Raw genomic sequence first — 21924 nt, 5'->3', positions numbered from 1 at the left:
AAGAACAGTTCCACTGAAAAGTCCCAGTCTTGGACTCGGACAAAATTCTTCCCGAAGCGTGCTCCCGGTGCCATGAAAAACAGACCCGCTTCCAAGTTTAGGCGCTGACCTAGAGTTAAAGCAACACTGTCCCAGGGAAATGGAGCTCTTATCCAGCATAGGAAAACTGTCGACTACTTATTCAAACTCTAGAGCTATGAGATATTTGAGATATTGATGTGCCATTTTCTACTCAACCTGCACCTGAATACAGACATAGACTTTGATATGCCATGCAGTTCTAGTTGATTGAGGCTTTGCAAGTATGAAATTACATATGTGGAATTTTGCACAGTTGTCATTATCCAAGTTTGTAATGTGAGTTTTTTCTTTGTAATAGTTTCTAGTTATCAGCTGAGCTTTGGTGGGATAAAAACCAAATTACCTTGTGACCACTGTCCACATTACACAAGGACAAGGGAAAAGGATTTTAACTGCATTTTGGCTTCTTGTCCATATGCAAAACGCAGTTTTAGGTCACTGATATTAAAGGAGCAGTTTGTACATCCATCCATTTTCTATACCCGCTTTATCCTGTGCAGGGTCATGGGCTTGAGCCTATCCCAGCTCATTACACCCTGGACAGGTCGCCAGTCCATCGCAGGGCCACATACATAAACACACAACCAGACGTACTCACACTCACGGGTAATTTAGAATCATCAGTCAACCTACTACGCATGTTTTTGAACTGTGGGAGTAAGCCGGAGTACCCGGAGAGAACCCACACAAGCACGGGGAGAACATGCAAACTCCACACAGAAAGACCCCGCCGGGCCAGGGAGTCGAACCGGGGACCTTTTTGCTGTGAGCTAACAGTGCTAACCACTAAGTCACAGTTCCTACAGTTGTCGGTTAATATCTACCAAAACAACCTAGAAACAGAAAGAGAATGATAAGAAATGAGTGCAGTCATGTCACGAAAATGATGACTTTGTATTTGGCTGCTGAGATGTCTACAGAGTTAGCGCCCTAAATAACTAGCTTGTGTCCATCCAGCGCCTAGTAGAGAGCAAGACAGCAGCCGCACTACAACATGAGGAGATAAGGAAATGGCATTGTTTGTGGGCAGACTTGAACTGGGCAGACTCTCGAGAAGAGAACTTTGCCCCCACCACCACCACCTGGTACCAGGAAAACCTACTGATTTTCTTTTCACTTAATATTCTACATGGTAGATGGGGCCAGATATAGGCATGAGCCAGATGCTGGGACTGCCCCCCCCCAAACGTGGTGGCATGAAAAAATCCCAAATTTCAAGAAAAATGGTCAGAGCGCTCTCTGATTGGTAGATGCAACGGGAGGCGTGGCCAGTCGCTGCACTTGCTTGTTACTCCATGTTTCACTCAAAGTCACGCAGAGCACACAGACGCACCGCCGTCAGCTGAGCTCAGCCACCTTTCTGAGTTTTCGTCCGCCGTCCGTCACCGGAATTATTTGGTTACTTTTTCTCTCAAGGTGTTCTCGTTATCTCCCCGTCTCTCTATCGATCTCTTTTTTAATTTGAATTGAACCGAGTCGACTAGGCACAGATTTTCTGTTTTGCTAAAGCTAAAGTCAGCACTGGTATAGCAGTGGTACAGCAATAGCAGCAGCAGAGACCGAATCATTACCCGGCTCGTCGGGTGATACTGCTCCACGACTCGGCACAAACTCCGTGCCAAGTCCAGTACCAGTACACCTATAGTTCTAGTTGCACAAGCACCGCAGCCCCCGCCGTCCACATCTGTCCCAGCCCAGCTGCTTTGCATTAAAAGTGATGGACCTAGGGAAGGATTCAATGTGGAGGATCTGACAGTGATGGTTAGATTTGGCTGTAAAGGCATTCCAGAGGAACACCTGATTGGTCTGCTTGACCTCAGTCAGTTAAATTCTGAATTAATTTCCACCCAAATTCTTGAGCATCTTTCTGACTCAGGCTATAGTGCAGCTGAATGTATCAGTCAGTGCTATGATGGAGCTTCTGTCAGGTCTGTGGGGTTCAGGCCTTATTGCAAAAGAAGGTGGGGAAGGATATTCCTTATATCCACTGCTATAACCACCAGCTGCACTTGGCAGTGGTCCATTCAATGCACGCAGAGCCATGTGCAAAAACCTTTTATGATCTATCAGGATCACTGCACTCATTTTGTCACCATCATTACGTGTCACAGAACTATGATGTTACCTCCCTTAAACGACTGGACTGTGGGTCGGTAATCGGATTGGTGTGTCCCGGATTGGTGTGTCCCTGTCAGAGGTTACAGAGGACGGAGCCGCTGTTGTTGCTGCTGTTGATATGTGTACAGAGGCATCAGGGCTATTGATGATCAAGGAAGCATCACTTCTTTGAAATAGGAAAATTCCTCCTAAACGTTCTGGGTTCCTTGAAGTCTGCAAATGCCATGCTGCAGGCTCATTCTGTTGACCTGTGCTGTGCTTCAGAAGTCGTCGGTGCATCTCTGCAGGCTCTGAAGCAGATGAGAGATGTGGAGAGACATTAACCAGCACGCCTGCACCACCTAATACAAGAAAGAGAGCAATGAGCTCGCTGCTCACAGGAGCAGGAGCAGGTGCAGTTATGTCCTCTGTAGGCCATGCAGAAGACTCCATGACTCCTGGCTGGGCTCTGAAGAGAGCTCTGCTCAACATTTTGGACATAGCCATGGTAGAGATGGAGACAAGATTCTCCAAAAATTGTCTTCAACCTCAATCTCAACAGGACTTTTGCACAGAAAAGCAGACAACTGATGCTATAATGACTGATATGAGCCATGCTGTGTACAAAACGCAAGAAACAAAAACAACAAACAAATACACAAAAAATAAATAAAAACGATATAAATACAATAAAAGACAAAAAATGAAAGGATAGCTAGATAGATAGATCAAAGGAGAAGATAGATATATGGATAGATGAACTGATATGACGATAGCATAGTTTTTCATGCATTTTAGTTGTTTGGGGGGATGTGACGTCCCAAAGGTTTTCCGGGCGCGCTGCTACCACGCTCAGAATATTTCCCGTTTGACTGTATTAGCGACGCTGATTTGACTCATATCAGACCTGCAGCTGCAAAAAGAAAAAGCGCATCTGAGAAAGACAGTTTGGAAACAGAGATGGTTTTAGAAATGGTGGCGAGAAAAGAAAAGCATAACTGAGAAACATGATTGCACTCTCAGAGATTGTGATTTCCTGGTTACAGATTATGTGTTTTTGATTATCAGATTTGGGGATCTGGAACTGACGCCATGGACTGGACGAGAAATGACCGACTGTGTTTTCTTGTTTCTTGCGGGAGGGCTGACCAACTCACTCTCTGTTCACTGCTGCCATATTGATGGGAGTGTGGAGGGTGTGTGTGTGTGTGTGTGTGTGTGTGTGTGTGTGTGTGTGGAGGGGGGGGTTATAATGAATAATGAAAGAAAAAAGGAACTGTGTGGATCTCAGTTTATGAGTTTGATTTAATTACTTCAGACACACACACACATAACAAAAAAGAATTAAAAAAAGGCTCCCCACCTAGCTTTAACAGAGAGAATACGTAAAACGTATCTGTTGGAAAAGTGTTGAAAAGTATAATGTGTTTTAGCTAAAAACAACTTATCTAACCCTAACTGATGTGGTAAGCAGAAATGTGGTCAGAAAAGAAATGTTGAATGATTTTAATCAAAGATCACTTGAGCAAAATCAGAAAAAGAAGTCTGTAGAATTCATGAAAATGAATGATGATAAAAGAAAGAGCTTTTCCACCTACAAAATCCAAAGAGAACTCTAGGACTAGATAACTGTGTAGCCTTTAGAAAACATCTTTTTCACTGAGTCCAATCCAAAACATAGCTTCAATGTGCCGAGGCGAATAAAGTCGGACTTTGGAGTAAAGTCCATATTATGAGTGAGCTGATGAATCCAGATCCCAAAAAGTCACAGCCTGCATTTTACTAAGCAAACCTCGCTCAGTCTGACATCCTGCTCCAGACTGATGGGAACACCGAGATAAGAAGAGAAGTGGATGAAGTAATGCGCCCATTATGCCTTTTGCCTACCACACAAGCCTGCAAGGGTGATATCATGATCTGGAGTTATTACAATAAATAAGGTCAGGTTACAACCAGGATATGATGTATAAGCAGCTTTTTCCATCAATATATCGATTTCTTCCCTGATGGAATGTTTACATTATCAGGATTCACTGGTCCACACCTTAACTCCATTTACAGTCTTTAATCTGTTCTGGATAAAACTCGAAGCGGGAGTGAAACTCTTCCATCACCATTCAAGAACTTGGCAGAATCAATAAACAAATTGTACCAACAGGTCAAAGTAAATGTTCTGACTAAGTTGATAAGTTCATCAAAGTGATGCCATATCATACAGTATATGTGCCAATAAAAACCTAATGGTGGTCCAAAGAAAGTATTAGCATGAGACTTTTTTGATGACACTAGTTTAACCTGAATGTGTGTGTTTTGCTCTGCTTCAGGTGCTGGTTCTCTCGACCCGGTTACTCAGACCAACAGATATCCCTGAGCTTCTCTTCAGCACCTCCAGGCTGGCGCCTGATATCGGCATCTAAATTCCTACCATGAAGGAAAAGCACAGACGTGAACACACGGATGCACATGTGCACCATAAATGCCTGAACAGGTGCGAGTTGAGCCAAAGAAATTAGATTTCTATGTTTAAAAGCTGCAGGAAAAAATTGAGGAAATGATTTCCAACTGAATCAACATTCCAGGCTCGTAATTCTACGAAGGTGTAGACTTCTAGCTGTGTTTTTCATGAACCACATCCATACAATACTCAGTTCCAATAAAGCTCCTCACTCTTCAGACACCCATGTGATGACTGTTTCTTTGCATATGCCACTCGGTTGTTTGCCAGTTTTCAGTCATGTGTGTGAACTCGTTACAAATGATGGTGTGAAAGACAGAGCGTGCTGAGAGAATACACTTAGGGTTAATGTCATCACCTCACCACATCTTATGGTGACAAATGAGCCTGACAAACGGTGTCACGCTGCTGCTTAGCATAAGTAATTGCTGGAAACCTGGATTCTCACTTTCACTCCTCATCCCCACCACCACTGGCTTTATTCTCTCCATGAGTCCCATCAGCTGGAGCGCGGTAGCTTCACCCACCTCCACGCTTGGGACTGAATAACTAGAATCTTTATCATTTAATTAAGCTGTATGGATCCTGTTTGCGTCTCACAGGTTGTAACAGGATCCTCAGGATCCACTGATAAGCTTCTGAATGGATGATCCAACCGTAATTACATACACATTAAACATTTATTAGAAAATAGTGTTTAATATCATATTCTATTTTGTGAAAACCAACAAATCTGTCAGTTAGCTTATAGTTACATCACCTCTTGTTTTGTCTTTAGTCAAGTTGATTCAAGTCCAGCACTGCAGCAGCTTCTAGCTTGACTTGCATCAAAAGCAGCTGTATATTCATCACTCTATTGTCTCCTCGCTATTCTTTTCTACCTGTATTGTTATTGAGCCCTTTTATGAAAGCTGCTTTATTCATGCGCCAGACAACATGAGTGCGTCACCCCCTTCAGATAGGAGTCTAATCTAACCAAGGACACCACATTGACTCAGTTTAAACGCAATTTCTGTGGCGTTGGTGGATGTACCAAATATACAGTAACAATAGTGTTAAAATATATATATATATATATATATATATATAATTACTGCCACTGTAATCAAATGTGCATGACACAAAAAAAAAAACAGACATTTCATTTGAAATCATAATTTTATTGTGCACAAAGTGAAGCTGTAGCAAATAAATAACAACAAGCCCTTTGGATGATTCCTTTATAAAGTGCATCAGTGATCACGACCAGCACTTGCTACATCCTGTGTCTGCTGCTCCCCCCCACCCCCACCCGAACCCCCCCTGCCCACAGTGATGATTTTGGCAGATGTTGACACACACACACACACACACACACACGGCTCTGAAGTGGTTGGTATAATACCAGCATTTAGTGGAGCCATGCAGCAGCAGTCTGAAAAAAGAACTGCCACAATGGGCTAAAAATAAGAAGTCCCCGCGCTGCTGTTGCCAGGAGAGCTTCGTTTGCAGGATTCTTTGTATTTTTAATCGAGAGTTTTTGTCTCAGTCAGCCACAGTCAGCTCTCCTTTCCTTAGGTGTCTTTTCTTCTCCTGAATCCATGATGAAGCTCGTTGCAGCTTCTCTTTACACGTCACATGTCATGACAAACTCCCGTTTGCCAACAGGGTGTTACCTTTTACAAAGAGTCATCTGCACCCTGCCAAGTAGATGCAACCGCTGCTCTTCTCACACCTGTCTTCTTCAGTTAGGATGCTACAAGTGGAGAAGCTTGAATCTTCTTTGTGGTCAGTCTGGACCACTTCGCCACGTCGCCTCACACCGAGGTGACCGTCCGAACCTTGGCCGACAGCGCCTGCTTGAAGCGCCTCTTCAGATCTTGCATATTAGGAGATTTGGGCCGTGGGATGAGGGGCGAGCGCCTCTTCTCCGTGGCAGCGCTGGCGGAGGGGTGTGGTGCGCCGGACGGGGGTGGCGGGTGCTTGGCCAGCTGGCAGCACAGCCTGTGGAAAGCCCCGTGCACCTGGTTGTAGTCCTCGCTGGCAGACACCTCGTAGAAGGAGCAGCCTAGAGTCCCCGCCAACGCGGGCCCCTGCTGGGGGTCCACGTGCCGCAGGTGCAGCAGGTCGGCCTTGTTCGCCAGCAGGATCACCGGGGGGACGTTGGCGCCGCCGGTACGAGCCACCAGCTGATGCAAGTGTTGGATCAGATCGAAGCTGCGGCTGTCTGTGACCGAGTACACCAGCACCACGGCGTCGGCCCACTGGATGGACCAGGTCACATGGTCAGGGAGGCTGATACCATTATCAGTCATCTGAGGAGGAAAGAAAGAGAGGTTGATTAAATCAGATCTTTTTCAGGAAGACTCCTATACAAAAACGCTTTTATGTTCAACTAAAAAAAATTAAATAAAAAAAACGAGCTAATTCAGACCAGATTGTTCCGACTTTATGTGCCTCGAATTTTGTAATGACTGGAATGCTGAGTGAGCCAGACAAGAGCGATAGGATTACTCCTGGCAGAGCGGAGAGATGTGGATGACTGAGAAGTCTGGATCAGGGTATCATTTACTGTGGCCCCAGACAGCCATTAGTTTAAATGGAAGATTAGACAGCCAGAATGAAAGGCTCGAGGGGGGAAAAAAGGAAAGTTTCTACTCTCATGTTTGGCTTTGGAAAAAGAGTCCAGTCAAAAGAAGCTTAAATGATCATAACAGCCGCACAGTGAATAACGGTGTTTTATTTCTTTTTCCTTGAGGTGAACCCCTGTGGGATCTATCTTGCAGCCAGTCCTGAGGAACTGAAGTGCGTAGTGTCTGATTTCTGTGTCTGCAGCAGCAGGACCCACCTCTGCTCCGGGAGTGTCCTGGACCTGGATGGTGACTTGTTCTCCATCCACCTGGACTTCTCTGGAGTACAGATTACCTGTGCACACAAAATACAGTGTTATTTATAAGAACATTATATAAAAACAAGTTTAGCACCTCACAATTGTGTTTTGAAGCCAGCTGAGCTGACACAGAGGAGTCCATCCTCTTGAACTCACCAGCATTTCTCTCGTAGTCTCCTATGAAGCGCCTCGTCAGGAATCTCACCACGAGCGCTAAAAGAAACAATAAACACGAATATTAGCCATTTACACTCAGTAATGCAGCTATAACTGTTGACTTGGGTTTGACTCGTTGTTCTTACCTGTTTTCCCGACTCCGCTGCCTCCGATAACAGCTATTTTCATGACCCGGTTCTGGCCGGAGTATTCAGGAGCCGTGTACTCCGCGATGGTCGTCATGTTCTGGATGAGGCGCATCGTTTTTTATCAATGTCCAATAAAACGGAGAGAAATAGAAAGAAATGGGGAATGGAGAAAAAGCTGTCCGGGTCTCTTCGTGAGGTTTAAACTCTGTCCCTGCTAGAGAGGTTGTAGAGAGAAGATATTGGGTGGGTTTAAGCAGATTCTAAGACGCTCTTCGACCAGACTGCTGCTCGGAGACGCGCTCGCCGCTTTTATAGCGCTGGCGGCGGAGCTCGCTCCTGATTGGACGCTGGCGGCGGAGCTCGCTCCTGATTGGACGCTGACGGGCTGGCTGGCCCCGCCCACACGTGGGTAAGCATGCAAGTGTAAAACAGTGACGGGGAAATGCTGCTGCAGCAGGTGGGTGCTGCAGCTGTTTTTACTGACAAAACAAGACTTACGGAGGGGAATCATCAGTACTCGAGTTGTAAAAAAAAATCAGGGGGGGTGGTGGATTTTATCATATTGGGACAGATAATTTGTGCTAATTACAAATAATATAATATTATATTACATATAATAGCACTGACCAAAACACCTGCAGAAATACTGCAGGAATGACATAGCAGCAGTTAAATGCAGCCTTCTGTAAGCTTTAAATATCCACTGGGCTTACATCAAATACATCAAAACACAACAATAAAAAACAGTTTTCTGAACTTATCAATATGACTCTGTCCTTCACAGGATAAGTAAAATGGATCACTGCAAAAACGCAAAATCTTAACAAGAATATTTGTCTTATTTCTTGTTAAAATGTCTCATTTTAGTAAAAAATAATCTCATCACACTTAAAACAAGACTCATCACTGGAAAAAACAACAATTTTCACCTGTTTCACTTGAAATAAGTATAAAAATCTGCCAGTGGAACAAGATTTTTTTGCTTGTAATAAGAAGATAAATCTTGTCCCACTGGCAGATTTTCCTACTTATTTCAAGTGAAAATTTACTTGAAACAGGTGAAAATTGTCAAATAAGTTATTTTTCTGGTGATGACTCTAAATGTTGAAATAGCAGTAAAACCTCATTCATTGATGAAATGACATAAGGGATGGAAAGGGGGGTGGCAGTTTTACTGGGGGGGATGATTTTGACCGTTTTTATTTCAGGGGGGATGCCATCCCCCCTCATCCCCCTCAACTCGATACTGTCCTTAAGAAAAATATATACAGTATGTGTGTGTTTCCTTTTTTTTTCCTTTTTTTCCCCCATTCAGTTCTGGTGTTTCATGTTGTCTGTGCCTGAAATGTACACATGCATTTAGCTCTAAATTGCAGGGACTGTCATCCTGGAAGGTGTGTTGCAGCTGGTGATCTGTTCAGACATGCCCCTTGAGTTGTGATTCATCCATGCTGGGGGTTAAAGACTGCTGATCCAGCAATACACCTCCCCACATAATCACACACACACACACACACTACTTTGCAAGAGCTCATGCAAACATGCATGCTGCATTAAACTGCACACATTTTTTCAGCTGCATCACTTTCAACGGAGAGACGAAACAGTCTTTTTGGAGGCTAGCTCAGATTAAAATGATTACGTATTTCTTGCACCCAATGTGTTCACCAGCTCCTCTCTGTCCTGTTTTAACTAATATTATATTTTTGTCCCCGTTTCTTCTGCCTCCTTTGTCACATTACGCATGCCTCCCCCTCTCTCCCCCATCTTTCATTTGTGCTCATGTGTTCTGAGGTATTTTGGCATCAAGTCCTCCCATCATTATGGTCTGGTATGTATTTTTGATAAGAGCGCCGATGACAGGCGGCTGTGCTGAAATATGAAATTAGTGCCCTGGATTCACAAGCAGACACGGTTGCTGGGGTGCACGCGCACAGATGTCCCTCTAACCACATCACAGTCCACCCAGTGAGCTCCACCCTGGCAGTGTTGCCAGTGAAGCCTGTTTTCTTGTTAATTGTCAGTAAATATGGCACATTCTTGCATTTCAGGGCATGTTAACTAGACTCATTGTGGTTCAGCTTCAGAATTAAAGCCCATGTTTCTAGCAGGGAAAGATAAAAGGCATCACGACTCTTCCCTCCTCTTGCAACCAGGCGAGAAAGCTAATGATGACAGATAATAACGGGAAAAATCTCCTAATGGAGGGCAATAACACAAGAATTGTGAGTAAGTCACACATTAATGGTCACGCTCGTGGAATGTCAACCTTTAAACGGATGTGTGACACATCACACAGGGACACAATGTTTTGAAATCTGCAAATCAACACAGCATCTCCAATAAACTCCTTTTTTCTGTGTGTCATGCCTTCAGGCTGGTCTTGTCTTCACTGGAAATGAGCAGTGGCTGCAGGTAAATAACTTGAGTGAAGACAATGGCAGCTGCAGCAGGAGTGAATGGGAGATGAGGGTGTCACTTACACTGAGGTGGCAATAGATGGTTAGAAAGGGTAAAATGCGGGGGCTAATCCTTGCGAAAAGAGGAATGTTGGGTTAATTGAGGAGGGGCAAAGAACGGATGAAATCTGTGAGAAGATGACGAGGAGGGTGATCTCAGTTGAATATAAGTAGGACTTATTTATTCGGCCTCGTCTTTTAGAGAGGACCTGAAAAATGCATGCGATTATCATTTTCCCCTCAGGCCACACAGTTTGTCTGTCATTTAGGATATCAGACAAACAGGGCAGTTCAGAGGCTGCCCTTGGGGGAGAGCCTTATGAGCCACGGTCATGTGCTTATCAGTATCGTGACAGATGCTTATCGTTCTCAATGCCTTTAATCATGTCTGCAAAGGTCATTATTTGGATTCCAATTATTATGCACAGAGCCTTACCTTTTACAATTTTATAGATTCAAAGCTGTGTGCTGTTCATGTAGCATTACAAGTTCGGACTTGCCTAATTACACTTTTAAAATAGCACCTATTCATTATTTTATTCATGGGATTTTTTTGAATGCATTGATTTTCTTTTAAAATGTGCTGCCAATGTGTGCCAATGTGCCAAAGGTCGTAATTCTGAAAGGTAGATCCATTCACGCAACAACTCTCAGAACTCCCCAATTACTTGTTTATATCTGCAGCACATTTGCAACTCCACTGACCAATGGGAATTGTATTTGCCTGCCGGCACAAGCAGCTCTGACAAAGGAAGAGAGGTTGTTTTTTTTCTTATTGAAATGCAAACCTGCCAACATGTTCAACATTTGCATACCTCTGAATAGTAAGAGTTGTAGGGGGGGGTTGCAGTGGTGCTTATAGCTGGTTGTGTGTGTGTGTCCCTGCTTTTGAATAACAATCTCACCACCTACAGTACTACCACACACAGACACCACCTCCTTAAATTTAAGGAATGTCCCCTCTAAGCCTTTACACTTGAAGTTACCCATTTAACCTCTCAAAGAGCATATTTAGTCTCCATCTCCTTTCATGGTGCCGCCGTTGACATACCATAGATGATCTCAGGCATTACTTCGGAAAATCGTTTCCCACCTATTTCTGGTGACTGATGCTGACACGCCAAGCTCAGGAGTTCTGTTTTGCTCTTTTTTCCTCTGTGTGTGTGTGTGTGTGTGTGTGTGTGTGTGTGTGTGTGTGTGTGTGTGTGTGTGTGTGTGTGTGTGTGTGTGTGTGTGTGTGTGTGTGTGTGTGTGTGTGTGTGTGTGTGTGTGTGTGTGTGTGTGTGTGTGTGTGTGTGTGTGTGTGTGTGTGTGTGTGTGTGTGTGTGACCACACGTGCCACTCTGCGATTTTTCTGCTTTTGCCGATTGAAAAATATTTTTCATTTCATGTGCAAAATTTAGTTTAAATAAGCAGTAAAACTGACACTGGAAGTGTTGCTTTTGTTTTTTGTTGTTTTTCTTTTTCTTTTTTTTATGTAGGGTATCGTCACTTACTTGATTATGTTTTAAATAATTATGACTTTAACTTCCCAGCAAGATCTGGGGGTCTGATGGAGAAAAGGATTAGCCCAAAGTGAGGCATCTTCCCGTCTGTTTCTTGTCATAAGTACAAGTGAGCTTCATGATGTTCCTGATGTCAGTTTCTCTAGAAGTGAGTCAGTTTTTAAGTATTTACCACTTGTACAGACGGAAAACAGCATGAAAGCAAACAGATGGATATTCTTGAGAAAAGAGTCCCTTTCTAAATGTTTTCTACTAAATAATGTAGAAAGTTAAAATGGCTTTGTTTGTCCGTAGGGACCCTATTCAGTCCGTCATTTACAGTAAGTGAAATGACCTTTTTGAGTCTTCTCAGGGGCTTAAAATATGTATTCGTCATAACTGTGTTGCCCCCAGGCTAACATTAATGCCATTTTGTTACAAACAAAAATTCATTCAACGTCATGTTATTTTGGTCTCTGAAGAACATTTACGCTCCTTACCAACTAATTACAGACCAACGGTTGTTTTTACTCCGGTGTGTTCCTTTAATAACTGTGTTAGACGACATTTGTAGATAAACACAAATGAGATGAGTAAAGAAGATGGAGCTCTAAAATACCCTTGACAACTAACAAAGTCATTTAGATATATTTTATCTAATTTACAGCAAATATCCGAGTATGGCGGCGTTGCACAGACAGAGAGTTACACTCTGCTCTGAGATGTTAGGACACACTGTTCATTGGGGAGATTTATGGTCTGGGTCTCGTGTGATTTAGCGTTCGCCTCAGGGGAGTCTTGTTTGTGCGTCCATACTGGTTTACTGCCCGGGCCCGGCTGAGGTGGAGCGGCTCATCCTGGAGGCACAGACGGGTCCAGTACGTCTTCTTTAGAAGTTCCATGAAGACAAAACATCCTCCATGGGGCTTATTCAGGGCCAGACCTGGATCTCTGATCGGTGTGCCATCGGTGCCTCCAGAGGTCCCTGCGTAGTTCACCTGCAAAACTGTGTCAGATGTGGACGTTTTTGTTTTTGCTGAATGACAAAGAGGAAAATGAAATGCGAGTTTCACACATAATTCTGGCTTCGCCTCTGCTGCCTTGTGATGTGACTGTTAACGCCGTCCTCAACAGGATACGGTGACCTGTTCATTAGCCCACAAGCAACAAGAGCAGTGATAAATAGGAATAAGCAAAAGTGGCACGCTTGCATGTGAAACCGGATTCATGCACGCCTCATGCAAACATGTAAAAGTGAAAGTAATCCGGTAAATATTCAGGCCGCTTTGTCAAACTGCTGTCAGCATCTCCATCCTTCCATCACCGCGATTTACCAAAATCAATATCTGGTTATTCTGACGCTTTCCCTCACTTGTCTGCCATCTTTTGTCTTTGCCTGTCACGACTGAATAAAGTCCTGTGTGCAGACTGACAGGCCGGCTCAGCCCCGTCACGCCCTCCCAAGGGAAGAGTGGACTTGAATACAAGTGGATTAGACACCTGCGAAGACAACGTTTGCACATAAAAAACGCGACTAAAAGTACACGAGTATGTTGGTGGCAGATGGGCAGATGACAGCAGTTAAAAAAGGCAACAACACAGGAGAGGTGGTTTGAGCTCCGGTGATTTGGTGCAAAGTTGGAACAAATGCACCTCCTGGTAAATACGACAACACAAGAAGCTTTTGACCCATCAGCAGAATTGTTAGGTACACAGTTGTATTTTTCTCTATTTGTTCAATTTTAGAAAGTGGAGAAATGGAACAAGAAATAGGTTTTTGTTGAGATAATAATTCTTTGATGAAATGCTTCCTGTCTGGAGAAGCATGGAGGTAATTGCTCATCTGGCCTTACTCTTCAGGCGCACCATCTTTAGCTTGTTTCTGTTACCTCTTTTTGATCAGCTTGAACCAGCTGGACCGCGGTTCAGAAATAACACAGATCACAAAACCACAATCTTAATGTTGCCAGTGTGCTTTTTTTAGACGTCATAAACAACAGTGGGTGTTTGTAAATGTCCAAGGCTATGCTGACTGACAAATGTATCTCTTTTGTTTGAATGATATCCATAAATGCCAGCAGCTGAAACGCCCTGCATTGTTCATTCATGAAGATGGAAACGTTGTTGTTAAAGTCAGTTTAAAACACTTTCTGCAGCCCATCGGTTAATGTTCACAAGCATCGGTTTTTAAAGGTGCTTTCACAACTCAAGTTGTTTGCGCCGGTCAAAATCCCATTTCTTAACTTCTAGATTTGGTTTTCTGACTTTTAACAGAGGAAAATCCAAGAATACCAAAATGCGTCACTTCAGACCACACAAGAACTGGGTCAACACGTATGGCTTAGAGGTTTCTGCTGGTGGAGCAAAGAGCTGGTGTCCTGCTTGTCCTGTTGTGGGCTGAACCTGCGTGGATTAGCTGTTATACTAATAATTCTTATGTGGATTGTATTTATCACTCACTGAAAACTCCAGCCTGAAAATGAAGTGCAGCTGCAGCTGGAGAGGAGCGATTTGATACCCTCGAGTTGCAGAAGGTGCAATAATAAAACAGTACTGGATTTTGAGTCCATTAATCTCCAAGAATGGCTCAGTGTAAATCCCACAGAATCAAAAGTCCATGCTTAACTGTCTGGCTCACATCGTGCAGTTTAAATCATGCACAGTCTTTTGGTCCTGTTTTGAAGAACCACACCACCAGGAGAACCCAACCACCACAGTTTGATATTTTATTTAGATTAAGACCACCTGTTTTTGGGGAGTCTACCTCCGGTTGCTATGGTATTTACCCTGACAGGATTTATCATACTAGACAAATCCAACCTCCCCTAATAGGAAAGTGAACTTGTGATTTCCCCACCTGTAAATTGTTCTTCTAATTTCTTTTTCGTTTCTTGTTTATTCAAGCAGACTAGAAGCTATAAAGGCCCTGCTTTTTAAATATTTTTTTTGTATGTATATGTGTTTAAATCAGATTGGTTAGTATCTCATCCCTCCTTTAGATTTGTTTTCTTCTTCGGTCAATGACTAAAAGGGAAGAAGTCGTGTCTGCGAACCACTAATGCTTGATTTTGGTGGCCATTCTTTTTTTTTTTTAGATTAATCTCTACTAGTTAGACACAGAAACCACTTAACAATAAATGTCATGGTGCTTTGGTCTGTCATTATTTATGTCTAAGCTGATTAATCATTATGTGTTTAATATGTATTCATCAGGTCATTTCTGTTCATACAGGAACTCAAACAGCAGACAGATCTTCCAACACATCCTCTGACATTGACCTCCCTGAGTGGAAGTCCCGCTGTCGTTCACCTCGCAGGTGCCCATGTTTGGCCACAGCATCCGTAATTACCGGTATGCTGCCAGCTCATAGCTGTGATTGGGGAAAAGAAATAAAACTACTTTCCACATGATATGTGAGTGTGATTCAGAGAGAGAATGAAGTGAATCTTCTGGACTCCCAGGGTCATTCTCTGAAGGAGGACAATCAATAGCTTGAGACCATGTGAGAAAAACGCAGGCAGCTGTTTCAACCTGAGTGTGCGTTAGTGGAAGTGTGACGGTGCTCAGGAGCAGACTGAGGTCTGTGTCACATGTCTGCAGTAGGTGGATGCAAGAGACTCAGCCAAAGGCATTTGTTACTGACTGTTTGTGTTTCAGTGAATTACTCCTCTCCTTGATGCGTTTCGCGTGTTCTTGAGATGATCAAGCTACTTTCTCTTTTGACCGCACTGGCAGCAGCTCGAATCTTTGCCTTTCCTTCATGTCAAACTCAGAATCCACTGCTGCCTGTCCAGTCGTCTCCCCCCTAGGCATCCTTCCAGACGGTGGGATGACTTGGCCATTAGGATGCTGCAGACTGAAAAGAGGAAAGCGAATGAGCCAAATAGCCACGGGTGATAATGGAGGATACGTGTCTGTGTTCTTGAAGGGTACATACTGTTCTCTTTGTGAGAAGTGTCCCCATGAACAAGAAGAAAAGACGTCAGAAATGCTGAAGGAGGGAGCACTATCGCGTCATGTGCTGCAAACCCCCATAATTAAAACACAATTCATAAAGAGAGCTGTGGCTTCCTATGCTTCACACATCACATGACATGTGAAATCTGTTCACCTAATCTTGAAACACGAGTGATGCAAGACTTTTGAACAAATTCACCTACAGTATTACTGAGTGCTGGATAGTGTGGGGATGCCTTCTTTCCTCTATATCAAATATTTACCATGGTTACACACAGGAGAAAGTCAAGGTGATGACAGTGATTTTCTTCTTAAGAATGTTTTTCCACAAACAGATTTTAAAAAATAAATAAAAGAAAAGCTTTCTACGTAATATTATTCAGCAGCTGCGTCAGAAGAAGAAAAAGCTCAACTACCTGCACTAAAAGACTTTCTTGTGCACGGATGTTGAATCTGCACAATTAGTGATTTTACCTGTTGTGCAGTAATATTTTAATTGAAAAAAAGGGCAAATGGAAACAAAAAAAGAAAAACTTAATTAAAAAATGGGGTGGAATAGCAGGTCTCTCCTCACCAATTTGCCAACTCTTTTTTCTTGTATGAACCACTAAGAGGTAAAAGGACAAAATATGGGGTGAAAAGGCTCAAATAATATAGTCCCTTAATGTTTATCTGCATGTATTAAAATGTACCTTTAAATATATTTGAAACCACAACCTAGAATGTATATAAATGTTTGAGACACTTTAATGAATCACTTTGGTTCTGTGTGCATTATGAAAAAGGAAACGGTTGCCCAGATGGGTTTCAGCTTGTCATCTGTAGCAGTAGCTGACTGTCTCCCACAGTCAGCTACTACCATGCTGACACGTTGACTGACTGGACAGATAGTGATAAACACTTGTGAACACATTTACAGGCGGATTATTTCAATAAAATTAGAGTTGCAAATAGGTCCTCTATTTTATTTATATACACATTTTTTGTGTTTATACTACTATTATGCTGATAGCTGTTATTCTTAGGGCATTTATACCATGGTGTATTTGTTCTATGTTGATTGTTTTTAATTTCTATGATGAGATTTTATTGATAATATTGTTGTGATGGTTTGTTTGTGATTGTGATATAACTATCATAAAAAGTTCATCTATCAGTCATTAAAATCTGTCGTCACATTAACATTAACAGTTTCTGTGAATTTCCTGTTGCTGAAGTCAAATCAAACATGCCTGGAAACTTCATCCCAGCATAGTCCAAACTCATGTAGTACAACAGTTTTCAAAAAACGATAGATATTTGATAGTTTTATGATGCATCGTGTTGTTATTTGAGTATAACTTCTGTCGTTGTAGGAGAAATGCAGCCCTGATCTGGCTCTGTGATGTCACAGTACCCTGCGTATTCAAATTAATCACTGAATGAGAAATTAGCAGTACTGAAGTGTTTTATCCATTTTTTTTCAATTGAAATACTACACTTCAAGTTTGATGGAAAAAAACAAACAAACAAAAAGCTAATTGGATCAGAAGACATGTTAAAACCGATCAGGACCAACAGCATATGAAACAACTTGCATTCTGTGGCTAAGCTTGAAATGAAAATATGGCAGGAAGCACATCCAAACATGTCCAGAGAGGAAGCTCCAGCCCTGCACTTCAGTATGAACTTTTTTTTTCATTTTCCTTTCATCTTTTACCTGGTTTTATTAAACCTCCATTCTGTACATGAGTTGTGTAAAGATGGATGAAAACCAGAGCTTGTACACTTGCACCAGACCTCGAGTCTCCTGAGCGCTGAGCAGAATGAATCTACACGGCTCACAGCACCAGAAAGAGGGTCAGGCCGCGCTGCTTTCTGAAGCCATGTCTCGCTACTCACTTGTACAAACAGGTCTATTGTAATTGACCGTGATAAGGACAGGATGATCTCCAGAGTAGCAGCTTACTAGATGAGGGGCATAAATGGAACACACATGGTACATGTGCATGTTTTCCAAGAGCTTTGCAGATTTTCAATGTACCATCCATTTCAGGTCATTACATGGTCATGCATGTGCTGATGTGCATGTAGCACAAGTTCTGTCTTTAGTAGCTTTCACTCTCAATCCTTTATCTAAAAGAACAAGAGTCATACGATCTTTGCTTACCAAGAATTACTCATGACCTTTTTACACATATGTGTGTGAATGAGCTGTGAAAAGTTCTCAAAAACTGGGTCAGTGCTTTATATAGAAAGCATTATATAAACATCGTGTGTGTGAGCCTGTTCATATGGGTGCGATACATCAGTTCAATTTCATTGAGAGACACTCACGTTAATTAGCACTCACTTGAAAGCACACACGTATAGAGACGTGCCGCGTCTTGGGTTACCTGTACTTGACGGTCTTTTAATCTGTGCTTTGAACATTGGAGCAGAACACTTGCTTTTGCAGAGAACATAGAAAAGGCTGTGGACTGGTCTGCAAAAATGTTTAATTTAGTATCATTACAACATCCACGAGAACGCCACGATGCAGGTTTTTCTAGAACAGCAGATTAAAAAAAGATGTGTAGTGTTACTTTACGCTCCAGTGATTTTAAATACTATTGCAAGGAAGCCTTTATCTGAAGTACATTATCTAGTACAAAGAACTGAAAGTAATAACAACTATAGTGGTAATTAGAGGCGTTTAGTCAATAACCTCACTCGAGTATAAACCTAAGGTGCTTGTGTTTTACTTCATTTTTGGTATTTTGTGCTCTATTTTATGGAAAAAAAATGTAACCACCAAGATCAAGACATTAGACAAGTTCACTTACTTTAAAGATTAAGAGTTTCTACATAAGAAATAAGCTTTTTTTCCCCTGTATTCTTTCAAAACATTTGAGAGTTCTCAGATTTCTCAAATTCAGATTAAAACCCCACACAGGCTTATCTTTGTGCTGCGTCTTTTGTATTACGTAGCTCTCTTACAACCTCAGGTAACAAAACAATGAGCAAGTGTGAACATGGAATTGTTCAACTGTTTGTCGTCTATGACGAGATTGTGATTCTCTCATCTTAACTTACTAAATCCAGTATTTAACTTAAGTAAGTAAGTAAAATGTTATTTATGTCGCACCTTTCAAGATAAAAATCACAAGGTGCTTCACAATAAACCCAGGACAAATCATAAAATATAAAAACAGATTAAAAACTAAGCAAAAGCAAGTTTATAAAGATGCCACTCGCTAAAGATCCCATTTAAAATCCCTTTCCTCACATATAAAACCCTCTTACTTAATTGACTGGTTTTTCCACAGTTTCCCAACTAAGCACTTCACTCTCAGACTGCAGGCCTGCTTGAGTTTCCAAAAGTAGAAAAGGGAGGAAAAGCCTTCAGTGTTCAGGTCCCTCTCTTTTGGAGCCAGTTCTCAAATTGAGTTCAGGTTGCAGACGGTCTGTCGCCTTCTGCATCACACCAGCAAGAAAAAATAGCCTCTTGCATTATGAAGGACTTCAGCCAGCCAACACGAACACACACACACACACACTTTTCAAATTACTTGTAAATCTTATATTTCATTTAAAGTATGAATAAGTTAATTTGTTTTAAATTATATAAGTAGACATTGGGTCATTTCATTCTCATTAACCACTTAAAAAGAAAAAAAAATCTTTAAAAAAAGTCCAGCGTAAGTAAAGCAGTAAATAAAGGTGTTAATTTGTCTGAACCTTTATTTAACAGATGCAATAACAAAGCCTTTTATTTTCAGCATCTTAAACCAACTAACTGATTCAGGAGCTCAGTGCACCATGTCATTCCACCTTGTGTGAGAACATGAGGCGTAATGACAAAGTTCCTATATCTTGAACCTGCTTTAGATGTAGGTGTCTGGTTGACCTCTCACTAACTGCACGTGTTCTCCGTTCTGCTTCCTCTACTTTTCATACAGGTAAATATCATTATCAATGCCCTTGACTCTGTACTTGTCCTTTGTGTCCTGGGTTGGCATCCCTGAACTAATCTCTTTGTGTTCGTTCATGTCTCTGCTCTCATCTGTTTGTAGAGGTAGAGGCACTGTACAAGCAAACTGGAGACCGTAGGGAACAGTGTGTATCAAAACTTAATAATGTCTCAAAGCTCATGTGCTCAACCAAAAATTCACTCCCCTCTTGTCTTTGCTTTTTTTTCTTCCCTTCCCAGGCCAACTTCTTTGTTTTTCTTCTTGCCTCCATGCTTTAATATAACCCACTTGGTTGTTCAAGCAGCGTTCAGGCCCTCCACTTTGGTCAATGTCTCTTAAGAATGAGATTCATGTTTAAGATCAGTATGTATCATTTTACAAATGTTGTAGGTTGTTTTTTATTGATGAAAAATAAGATTTTTTCTTTCATTTACCTCATAAAAAGTTATTTATATTATATACAGAGATGACAATGCACTCCCTCTGCAGTAGAGAGAGGAGATAAAATAGACACTGGCAGATCTTTCATATTTTTCACTGGTTTTGTAGTTTGAGATTAAAGGGGAACCTCTGTTCTCTGTAATGTGTGATCTTCACAGCAAGTGGAACCAATGCCCTACATGCTGCGACCCTGACAGTTAAAGCATATTACAGCACCTATCATATTAAGATATGACTGTGATGCTCAATGAACATTTGTCTGATGTGTGGGGGAAAATCAATAGATCAGCTGTTCTGGATCTTCACTGATGACTCACATCATCAATAGAGGATGTGATCAGGATCAGCAAGACAGTAACAGCAATAAATGGAGCCCTGCAGGCAGAAGACATCTTTTTTTAACATCTTTTTTTTTTACGTTTCAAGAGCAAGAGCTCCTCTTCGTATGCCTGTTCTGAGGTCACTGATGTTCCTGCTATCCCTGATCAACAGCATGAATTGAGCCAGGGGAACAATGCTGGCCCTGATGGGGTTCCAGGAAAGAGCATGCTGCGATGAACGCTCTGCTGTCTTCATCAATATCTTCAAATCGTCTCTTCTGCACGCCATGGTCCCCACTCCTCTGAAATCAGCCACTATTATCCTTGTTCCTAAAAAGTCAAGGCGTGTTTATTTGCGCACATTCCACGTATATGGCAATTAAAGTGCTTTACATGAAAATATTTTAAAATGCATTAAAAAGTAAAAGACTTTAAAAGCAGAAATTAAAGACAGACATAATTTCAAAAGAATAAAAGGAATGAAATGTAAAAAATAAAGTTGTAGTGCATTGTGGGAGATTACTGACATGCAGCGGTAAATAAAAAGGTTTTCAGTCTTGATTTAATCTGAGAGTTTCAGCAGCGCTGATGCATTCTGGGAGCTTGTTCCACAGGTGAGGAGCATAAAAGCTGAACGCTGCCTCACCGTGTTTGGTTGTAACTCTGAGTGAAGAAAGTATATGACCCTGACGACCTGAGGGTTCTGGGTGGTTCATCATGGACCAGGAGATCAGACGTGTATTTTGGCCCGAGACCATTCAGAGATTCATAAACCAACAGCAGGATTTTAACGTCTATTATGTGAAAGACCGTAAGCCAGTGTGAAAATCTAAGAACTCGTGTTATGTGGTCAACTCTCTTGGTCTTAGTGAAGATCAGCAGCGTTCTGAACTAACTGCAGCTGTTTGATGATTTTTTTTAGGGAGACCCGTAAGAACAGACTGGAGATAAAAGCATGGACATGTTTTTGTAAGATATGTCTCGATATGTTCTTTAGGTGATAATAGGCGGATTTTACTACTGTCCTAATGTGGCTGTTAAAATCCAGCCCAGAACTACTCCCAGATTTCTGGCTTGGTTGTTGGTTTTTAGCTTCACTGCTTGAAGCTGAGTGCTGACTTTTAACCTTTCTTCCCTGTTGGCAGAGTATTGAGGCAACAGGTGGTGGAGTTCAGGTGATGTATAATGTCATTCAGGTTCTTTTTAGTGACTGGACAAAATTGTGTCATGGTTTTTCTCCGTGGACACATTTTCTGCATCTAGCATAGGAAATGAATAAGGAGCATTGACTGACTGTCAAAGGCAAACTCATTGTTGGATAGAAGTTCAGGGCCCACTGACTCAGAGGGATTTGTTACCCTGTCAACAATAGTGAAGAACGTGCGTGCATTATTGTTATCAGAAAAATATGATCGCCTTGCATTCCTCAGCTTTGTATTTTATATACAGAGCTGATAATATATCTGCCAATGTATATAAGAAATCATCAGACAGCTTAGCAGACTTCACACCTGTGGCCCTCA

The 21924-nt window shown here is 42.0% G+C and overlaps 2 protein-coding genes across 2 annotated transcripts in view; one reads left to right on the top strand and one right to left on the bottom strand.

The window, feature by feature from the left end:
- scfd2 (sec1 family domain containing 2) overlaps positions 1–4845 on the top strand; it is a 108944-nt gene extending 104099 nt beyond the window's left edge. Inside the window, exon 9 of the mRNA XM_061737079.1 lies at positions 4503–4845. Coding sequence (XP_061593063.1) covers positions 4503–4595 — 93 coding nt within the window. The 3' untranslated portion in view covers positions 4596–4845. The remainder of the gene's footprint in view (positions 1–4502) is intronic.
- A 957-nt stretch (positions 4846–5802) lies between these two features.
- On the bottom strand, positions 5803–8075 carry rasl11b (RAS-like, family 11, member B). Its single transcript, XM_061737078.1, has 4 exons — positions 7805–8075; positions 7659–7715; positions 7461–7537; positions 5803–6927 (listed from the first exon to the last, which is right to left on the bottom strand). The coding sequence occupies exons 1-4, from the start codon at positions 7917–7919 to the stop codon at positions 6430–6432; spliced, it is 747 nt and encodes a 248-aa protein (XP_061593062.1). The 5' UTR covers positions 7920–8075; the 3' UTR covers positions 5803–6429.
- Positions 8076–21924: the final 13849 nt, after the last annotated feature.

This window comes from Cololabis saira, chromosome 13 (genome assembly GCF_033807715.1).
Source record: "Cololabis saira isolate AMF1-May2022 chromosome 13, fColSai1.1, whole genome shotgun sequence".
NCBI lineage: Eukaryota > Metazoa > Chordata > Actinopteri > Beloniformes > Belonidae > Cololabis > Cololabis saira.
Note: the sequence above shows the minus strand (reverse complement) of the source record. Positions and strands in the feature narration are given on the sequence as shown.

Coding starts and splice junctions, on each gene's coding strand:
- rasl11b (XM_061737078.1), bottom strand. CDS start 7,919: ATGCGCCTCATCCAGAACATGACGACCATCGCGGAGTACACGGCTCCT. Junction 7,716..7,804: donor CAGCGGAGTCGGGAAAACAG/GTAAGAACAACG, acceptor TGTTTCTTTTAG/CGCTCGTGGTGAGATTCCTG. Junction 7,538..7,658: donor AGACTACGAGAGAAATGCTG/GTGAGTTCAAGA, acceptor TTGTGTGCACAG/GTAATCTGTACTCCAGAGAA.